The sequence below is a fragment of the Odontesthes bonariensis genome, chromosome 12 (assembly GCF_027942865.1).
Source record: "Odontesthes bonariensis isolate fOdoBon6 chromosome 12, fOdoBon6.hap1, whole genome shotgun sequence".
NCBI classification, from domain to species: Eukaryota; Metazoa; Chordata; class Actinopteri; order Atheriniformes; family Atherinopsidae; genus Odontesthes; species Odontesthes bonariensis.
Window position 1 is genome coordinate 832,084 of NC_134517.1, and position 8,307 is coordinate 840,390.

At 46.1% G+C, this 8,307-nt stretch overlaps 1 protein-coding gene across 2 annotated transcripts; it reads left to right on the forward strand.

Moving 5' to 3' along the window:
* The first annotated feature begins 1,303 nt into the window (after nucleotides 1-1,303).
* Nucleotides 1,304-8,099, forward strand: insig2 (insulin induced gene 2). Of its 2 annotated transcripts, XM_075478893.1 has the most exons (8): nucleotides 1,304-1,461; nucleotides 3,166-3,251; nucleotides 3,300-3,502; nucleotides 3,590-3,762; nucleotides 4,486-4,610; nucleotides 6,021-6,187; nucleotides 6,643-6,742; nucleotides 6,865-8,099. In XM_075478893.1, exons 2-8 carry the CDS (start codon nucleotides 3,174-3,176, stop codon nucleotides 6,904-6,906), a joined length of 888 nt encoding a protein of 295 aa, XP_075335008.1. In that variant the 5' UTR covers nucleotides 1,304-1,461; nucleotides 3,166-3,173; the 3' UTR covers nucleotides 6,907-8,099. The 2 variants fall into 2 exon arrangements, with proteins under 2 accessions (XP_075335008.1, XP_075335007.1); XM_075478892.1 differs by having other exon boundaries at nucleotides 3,166-3,502.
* Nucleotides 8,100-8,307: the final 208 nt, after the last annotated feature.

An 8,307-nucleotide genomic window follows, 5' to 3' on the forward strand; every position in this document is an offset into this window, starting at 1 on the left:
TTATTTCTCCCCCTTCTAACCTCTGACCGTTCTGTGGACCTTTTCCTGCTTCTTTCTTTATAACAGTCATTAAACTGCAACCAAGGCACTGAAAATACTGATAAAATACAACACTTACAGGAGCTTTAATCTACCTGAAGTGATCATTACATGCAAGAGTGACATGAACAGGAATACTTTCACATGTCAGATCAGACATCGCGAGGAACAACTGACATCATGCCAAAACGTTTCATCACACACACACACACACACACACACACACACACACACACACACATACACACACACACAGTTGGGGGGGGGGGGGGGGGTTGATATAGTTGGAATAGATTTTTCCATTCCAATTTTTAAAAAAAAATAGAAATTCTAAATGAAATTACAGGCAGAAGCTTTTACAGCTTTTGCATTTGGACAATATCTCAGGGTGTCCAGTAATGATTTTAAATATGACATGAAGACACATTATATTCACAAAATATTCATAACACACGTCTTCTTAAATTTAGTTTCTTCGGCAGACAAAACAAATAAAAACGTGTTAAATAAAGAATCAGAATCAGAATCAGAAAAGGATTTATTGCCAAGTACTTTTTACATCACATTTGGAGTGTTCTGTTTGGTGCCATAAAAACAAAAAAATATAATAATAATAAAATAAAGTATTAAAATGTAAACTAGTAAAAATATATGTACAAAGTATTTGTAAGCTGAGGGCAGAAGAGTGCGTTAATGTAACGAAAAGGATAAGAGTATTAGGATACCTAATAGTTTATTTACAAGGAGATTAAGGTGCAAATCCCAGAAAAGGTGAGTAATTGTTTCATTAAGAACAAAAGGAAGAAAAATGATCAATATTTAAGCCATGTTCTGCGAAGGTGGAATTTACAGGATAACATCTGTGCCACCTCTGGTTTAGGATTAAAAGAAAAACACTGATCAGTGTATAAATCATTCCAAACAAAGTTCACATATAATATCCTTTTTCTCATACGCATTTATTGTTGGTCTTTGCACTCAAAAAAGTAACTAAATTCCCTACAAGTAAAGCTGTAAAACAAACATTGTCTCAGTAGATAACACCATTATAAACCCAGCTCTTGAAATGCAAAGATTTATGTTTGAAACAAATATCTTTTTTATTCCAAATAAAGTGTTTTTGAGGAGAGAAACCAACAGGAGAGTAACAGTTTGTGAAAGCTGGGGGGTTTTACGGAGAGTTTCTGTGGATTCCTTTTGGTTTATGAGCTGTTTACCCCAGTCACGTGATATGTCCTCTTATAACGGGATTACGTCATGCATGTAGACGCTTATTGGTTCCCTACGCAGCCGGAAGTAGCCTCAGAAGGGACAGAAAGCTAATTAAAACATCCTTTCCTGCAGTTTTCCCCCAACAGCGAGCTACCGATACGTCTTCTGAGATGTAGAGCTGTGTGGGAGGAAGGTCTGGCTCCACATCAGGTGAGTTAACTTTGACTTCGTGACTTAGCTGCTCTGCTTAATCTGCCTTAGGCTAGTTTAGCATTGACGCTAGCATTGAAACTACGCGCTTGTTGTTGTGTGTGTATATATATATATATATATATATATGTGTGTGTGTGTGTGTTGGGCTGGACCTTCCCAGATACAGACGGGCCAGAGACGGGGTTCTCGTTAAAATAGAGGCAGTCAGATCTGACCCCGCTAATAAACATAATAAATAATAAAGTTTGAAGTTGAAGTTAAACAGCGTTAAATAGAAGAGTCGAGACAGTTAACCTTTGTGGTGAGTCCCGACCACTGATGCAAGGAGCCATCAGGGTTTGAATTATTTTTCCACAAAGAGATGCGAAGGGTTTACCAAAGGAGAAGGGATTCCTCTTTAATTTCCATGTCTTTACAGCGACACCATTAATATCCCAGCACATCTTTCAGCTGATCTGAGGGAGTGGAAATGGAAATAAAGCGTTTCAACATGCTGCAGTTTCCACGGATCAGCGTGGATCTGGCCCCTGCAGCACGTTCCGGCCTGTAGAAACTGGACACGTCAGTTTGTTGAAGGCGACGTTAGAAACCCCCTCTGAAACGTGTCAGTGCCTCTGCTGAACTCTGGTTAAATGAAGCCAACCCCCAGTTAAACGCCAGGAGGCCGACCAGTTTCTGCTGGTCCCAGTTTAGAGGAGACCTGATACAGATGTTACCCTTTCAGGAGGGTTTTAATCATCTTTACACCTTTTTACTACATAAGATGAATGAGTACATTTGGGACACATTTTAATAGCTTCAACAGGAACATTTTGCTGACTGTTTGATTTGGTGATGTTTGGATCAGGCGTCTGTACGGCCTCCTGATCCACCGGTTGATCTTGGACATGGGACACAAACCAACCCATCACTCATTAACAGATACCGCATGTTGCTGATATGGTCTGTGTGTGCTGAAGAGGTTAAAATGAGGCCACGCAAACACAAATGCGTCTTTTTTTTTTTTTTTTTTTTTCTCGTGAAAATAACTTCAGGAACAACATGTGCACTGGACGTTTAAATGGACTCCGATCAGCACCAACAAACAAAATGGCTTCGGTCATCAGAAACATGGAACAGAAGCGCCTAAAAGCTCGTTTGTTTGATGGTTGAAATATTTGATGAATGAAAGCAGCAGTCAGCACAACCACATTTTAAAAAGAGCTCACACACTTAACTGGAAAAAAAAAAGAATTCTCCCTTTTTTTTTCTTTCTTTAAATCCATGTGAGCATGTTGAGCCAGCTGAAGGACCTTCTCTCACCAGACCAACACTCCCAGTTCATGTGTGAAGCTGCATCAGCTGGAGGAGACGGTGCGGGACCAGTCTTATTGCTGAAACTCCTCGACCCGACACCCTTCAGAGGCTCAGTACTGCTGCTTGTGTTTGTCATCTCAGTCTTTTGGTGACGACCCACAACTCAGGCTGCTTTAAAAAAAAAAAAAAAAAAAAAAAAAAAAGTTTTCGTTTGAAAAATCCAGTATAGATAAATAAAATCCTTCAGTCGATTTTTGTCACGGGGCTTTTTCTGCATTATGAATTTCACATGACGTTCAGCTTGATTATTCATGCACGTGTGGGGCAGAACCAGAACTGTGCGGAGGGAGAACGTGACTGACAGCAGCACCATCACGCCACTCATCGCTTGTCTGTCTCGCTCAGGCTTACGGATGTCCCGAACACTGACGGCCACGAGCAGCGGCACGGTGAGCAGTGGTGCCAGCGGTGCTGGCGGCGCAGTGAGCAGTGGTGGCAGCGGCGCGGTGAGCAGCGGTGGCAGCGGCGCGGTGAGCAGCGGTGCCAGTGGTGCCGGCGGCGCAGTGAGCAGCGGTGCCAGTGGTGCCGGCGGCGCAGTGAGCAGCGGTGCCAGTGGTGCCGGCGGCGCAGTGAGCAGCGGTGCCAGTGGTGCCGGCGGCGTAGTGAGCAGCGGCGCGCAGCAGCGCTCCATGTCTGAGCAGCACTGGTCTCGGGGACCGTACATCTCAGCCATCACCAACAGGTGAGCTCTACGACTGCTCCACCTGAGCAGGTGACGGCCCAGTGAGGTCTGTCAGAGGGTCCTTACTCCTCCTGCTCTGTGCTCTAGGACCACCAACCTGCTGATCCGAGGGGCCATGCTGTTCTCAGTGGGCGTCTTCCTGGCTCTGGTGCTGAACCTGCTGCAGGTGCAGAGAAACGTCACCCTGTTCCCCCCTGATGTCATCGGCAGCATCTTCTCCTCGGCCTGGTGGGTGCCACCCTGCTGCGGCACAGCCTCAGGTGGGTGCAACGTAACGACCGTCAGAGGTGATGAAGGGAGTTCTGGGTGTGAGCCTGAGCATTCAGCTCCACAGCAAGGAAGTTTCGCTGAGACAAAGTCCAGCTGTACACCGCTCAGACAGATGTGGCCCTGAAATATGAAGCGGTCCAACTGTAACTAAGTTCAGGGACCCCAGGTCAGAACAAGGTCCAATGATCTGTAGAGACAGGCAGCATGCTTTCATACAGACATTCAGATGTGTCTGCTTCTGAAGCATAGATGGTTGGGTTCTGTTCTCATCTGCACTGGTACCGGTACCTCTCAGCTCCTCTGTTACAGCTGAACTTACAGAGGAGAACAAAGTCCACATTTTCCTGTCGTCCCCTTGAATGTAAAGTGATTTAAAAGCATGGAGACGCTTGGAGCGTATGCTGAGCAGTGCTGTGACCTGTGATCATTTAGCTGCTCTGAACATGTATGTTTTATCCTGTGAGTCATACGGGTTAATACTGTGGTGCCGCTCACTTCAGGCTAATTTCTCATGATAACTGGCAAAAGTGGAGATGAAAGCAAGATGAAATAAAATGCACAGAGTTTCTATAAAAGCAGCAACCTTAGATGTAAGTATACATCATTATACTCCATGAAAGTAGCTGCACGTGGCTAAATGTAGGCAAGGTCTGTGGTTGGGTTAGCTGCTGTTAGCCTGCTCAGTGTTTAACCCCTGTCCTCTCCCCCTCCAGCGGTGATCGGGCTGCTGTACCCCTGCATCGACAGCCGGCTCGGTGAACCACACAAGTTCAAGAGGGAATGGTCCAGTGTGATGCGCTGCGTGGCTGTGTTTGTTGGCATCAACCATGCCAGCGCTGTATCCTTTCATCTGTGCTGCCGTCAGTCTCTTGTGGCTGATGGGAAATGATTCATCTGTCTGAACCCCTGCACAGGCAGAATCATCCTCACTGCTGAAATGGCCGAAAAAAGACTTAAAGAATCTGAATCGAACAGAAACATACCATCCATGAATGTTGTGAACATATCTGAAAGTGCGTTTCTTAGATTTAAACTTGGGTTCCACCAGGTCATCCAGCCTCCTGCCTCTGTGTCTGTCTCAGCCTAACTTAACTTAACTTCAGATTAACATGAAATCTCATGATGAGACTCTTTAATAAGAGCTCAGGAAAGCGTGTCAGCTTGTGAAAGAGGGGCAGAATGTGTCTCCTTTTGCAGCTGTTTGTACAAACATGGAAACTGGAGCATTTCTTCTCCGTGACACCAGGGAGTAAAGTTGTAAATGAACAGAGTGAAATAAGAACCGGGTGCTGGGTTGATGCTGCCTGGAAGACGGTCACCGCTCTAAGTACCAGTTTACTGGGTCACACGTTGCTTTTGGCTCTCCTTCCTGTTGGGGAGCAGCGCTGTTCAGATCTTTAACGGTATAGATGTGAACTGAACCAAACAGTTTTCTTTACTGTGGAAGCTGTAAAGTCTGAATAAATGGAGTCTGTGGTATCATCACCAGCCTGAAATGCTCTGGGATGAGCATACATGTAGCTGAAGGATGTGATAAACTGTGAGCTGACTATGCTGTGGGAAATTAAATATGTGTGTAAAGCTGTGTCTCCTCTGAAGGGTGCTCGGGCAAAAGAGTCTCTACATTCAGTCTGCAGCATTTGAAGGTTCTGGGTCAGACCATGTGCTGATTGGTGTGGGGGGGGTGCACCAGAATCGGTTAGGGGAGGTCTGTTGTACATTTGGTACTATTGTTTTGGCATGCTAGCACGTGTAATTGATTTATGTATTTTATAATGGAGGGTAAATGTATTTTAAGGTTTGTGTGTGTTGTTGTTATGGGGGTGTGTAATGGGAGGAGCAGAATCCCCCAGGGTTTGGTTGGTAGAGCGAGAGTGGTATTTAAAGCTGCCAGTTGTACCATACAAGAGAGTTGTTCCTGTTGCTACTGCTGCCTCCAGGACCGTGGTATATGTCCATGTTAAAGTCTGTCTGATGTACATTTTGGTGAATAAAACACCTGGCTGGTTCATCACTACCTCTGCCTCAAGCCTCCTAGCTTTGTATCCAGCCGCTACATCCTAACAGTGGGGGTGTGTTTTCCTACATGGTGAGGATGTAGATCTACTGCACCTGGGCACTTCCTGTAAATGTGGGGGCAGCTGGATGAGTGGGGTATGCTGTGCCAGTCCAAGGTGCAGCTGGATGAGTGAGCACATCCTGGAGCTGGTTACCTTGCCAGTCTGCTCCTTGACCCCCTCCCTGTCAGAAAGTGGACTTTGCTAACAACGTGCAGTTGTCTCTGACCCTGGCGGCGCTTTCCATTGGTCTGTGGTGGACGTTCGACCGCTCCCGCAATGGCTTCGCCCTGGGTGTCAGCATCGCCCTGCTGGCTACACTGACCACCCAGCTCCTGGTTTACAACGGAGTCTTCCAGTAAGTTCTCTCACTCCCCGCCATTAAACACTCTGCACCGACGTGTGAACAAACAGATTCCACTGTTTTAGATGTGTTCTGAGTCCATTTTGTTTTAGTTTGGGGTAGTTGGGGCAGTTCCACACTGTTTGCCCATTGGTTGGCCCGTTCTGGCCACATCCTCCAACAGCCTGCTCCAGATAACTGAATGAAGCACCTTTAAAGTAACTCTCTGTGTAACCTTCAGGGCAGTGTGCTGGTGGACATGAAGTCAACTATCTGTAACTATCACCTCAGAATGAGGCCAATGTATCTATTGCCCCTGCTCCTCACTCCACTGTGGTGCTACAGATGCTCTTGTGTCTGTGGAAAACTTTATTTAGTCTTTGAACAGTCAGTTGAAGGCAGATTGCCAGAAAGTCTGTATGAAGTGGTGGATTGTGCAGTTTGAAGATGGTTTCTGGGTTCCCGCGCAGGTACACTTCTCCAGACTTCCTCTACATTCGGTCCTGGCTCCCCTGCATCTTCTTTGCTGGGGTCATCACCATGGGAAACATAGGACGGCAGCTGGCCTTGGTAAGGAGTTGCATCTCTGTCAGGAATTCTTTTCATGTGATAAATAAGTTCCAGGTCAGCCCTCAGAGGGAGGACAGTGGGTTCGGCCCCCTGTAACTGCTGTGCTGCTCCTCTTGTTTCAGTACGAATACAAATTCCTTCAGGAGAAGAGCCACCAGGACTGAGGGATGCCATGTCTTCATCAGGCCTCTGAACAACAATGTGAGCTCTGCAGCGTACAGCAGGCCGCACCAACCCAGGTCCTGATTGGCTACCTTCTGCTGCTGAGGACAGTATTTCTGATGATCTCTCTCCAGGCCTTTCACAGATCCCAGCAGCTGCTGCCCACATTCTGCCCTGAGCTCACAGGGCTGGGGCAGCAGAGCTGGTTGTGTGTTCCTCTTTGTCGGTGTAGTTTATGTCCATTTATGTGGAAAGGATGAGCGGAGAGCAGAGGACCCTTTGGCTCTGCGGTGCCAAACCCCCAGCATCAGTGCTTATCTGCACGTGTTGGTGGATCAGTCTCAGCCTTCTCAACTTATTTCCAGTAAGACAGGGATCCGCGTACCACACCTTTTATTGTATGTAGTAGAAATGTTTATTCCAAACACTGGTGAATGGTCTGAAGACGCAGTACCAGCAGCAGGTGGCCTGCTCATTACCACCGGGTCCAACCAATGAAAAGCACACCAAACTGTTTGGGTTCTACTCAGCAGCAACAGGACTTTCAGGTCATTTCTTCATGAAGACAGGCATCACTTTTAAACTGTCTGAATGCAGACACTGTTTCAGCCAAAATCCCACCCTGTAGCCTTTAAGCTGTTCTTTAACAGCAGAAAGCAGCTGGAAGAAGGCAAAGCCTGCAGCTCAGGTTCTTCACTGAGCTTCAGTACAGCTGCCATGTTGTTGAGCACCAGAAACAAACCTTCATAAACCCAACATAAAATCAGATATTAGAAGTGTTCAAAGACTGTGTGTCCGTGGTAACAAACTAAGTATTTAAAGATCCACAGCTGAGGCCTGACGCTGCAGTGTGATGCATGGCTGCTGTGTGTCTTCACTGTGTCATCAGTGGGCAAACCCAGAGGATGAACATGAGCCCAGGCTGCTCGCCGTGGGACACGCCTCCTCCGTGCAGGACACACCCAGAACGTGTGCTTTGCCTCGACGTATTGAGAACTCATTAGTGAATGCAGAGGGAAACACTGAGCTCTATGAAACAGTGTTTTCTCTTGTTTTATAAGGTAGCTTAGCTTTTAAGAGTGAAATGTTTTCCCTGCTGCGGTCACGGCTCTTTTTCATCATGATAAACTGAAGATTATCTTCAGAATGACGGCTGTGAAATATTAACCTGTGTAATAAAGACATGGCCTTTCAATCACTGTCTGATCTCTTTGTTCACCTGATGCTATATTAAACTTCCAAACAGAAACTGAAGGATTGTATTAATCTGACAGAAACTGGACTTCTCAATAATAATTATGACTGAGATGGCTGAAATGACTAATTAGACTGAGCTGGAACAAAGTGGAGCTTCTCAAAGCCAGATTAACATTCTTGGATCATACAGATCGAATCCCTCCTGC

What these genes read in the sequence shown, in the direction of transcription:
- insig2 (XM_075478892.1), top strand. Translation starts at nt 3,174, where the DNA reads ATGTCCCGAACACTGACGGCCACGAGCAGCGGCACGGTGAGCAGTGGT. An exon ending in CTGCTGCGGCACAGCCTCAG is followed by an intron (nt 3,763 to 4,485) that starts GTGGGTGCAACG and finishes CTCCCCCTCCAG; the next exon opens with CGGTGATCGGGCTGCTGTAC. An exon ending in TAGGACGGCAGCTGGCCTTG is followed by an intron (nt 6,743 to 6,864) that starts GTAAGGAGTTGC and finishes CTCTTGTTTCAG; the next exon opens with TACGAATACAAATTCCTTCA.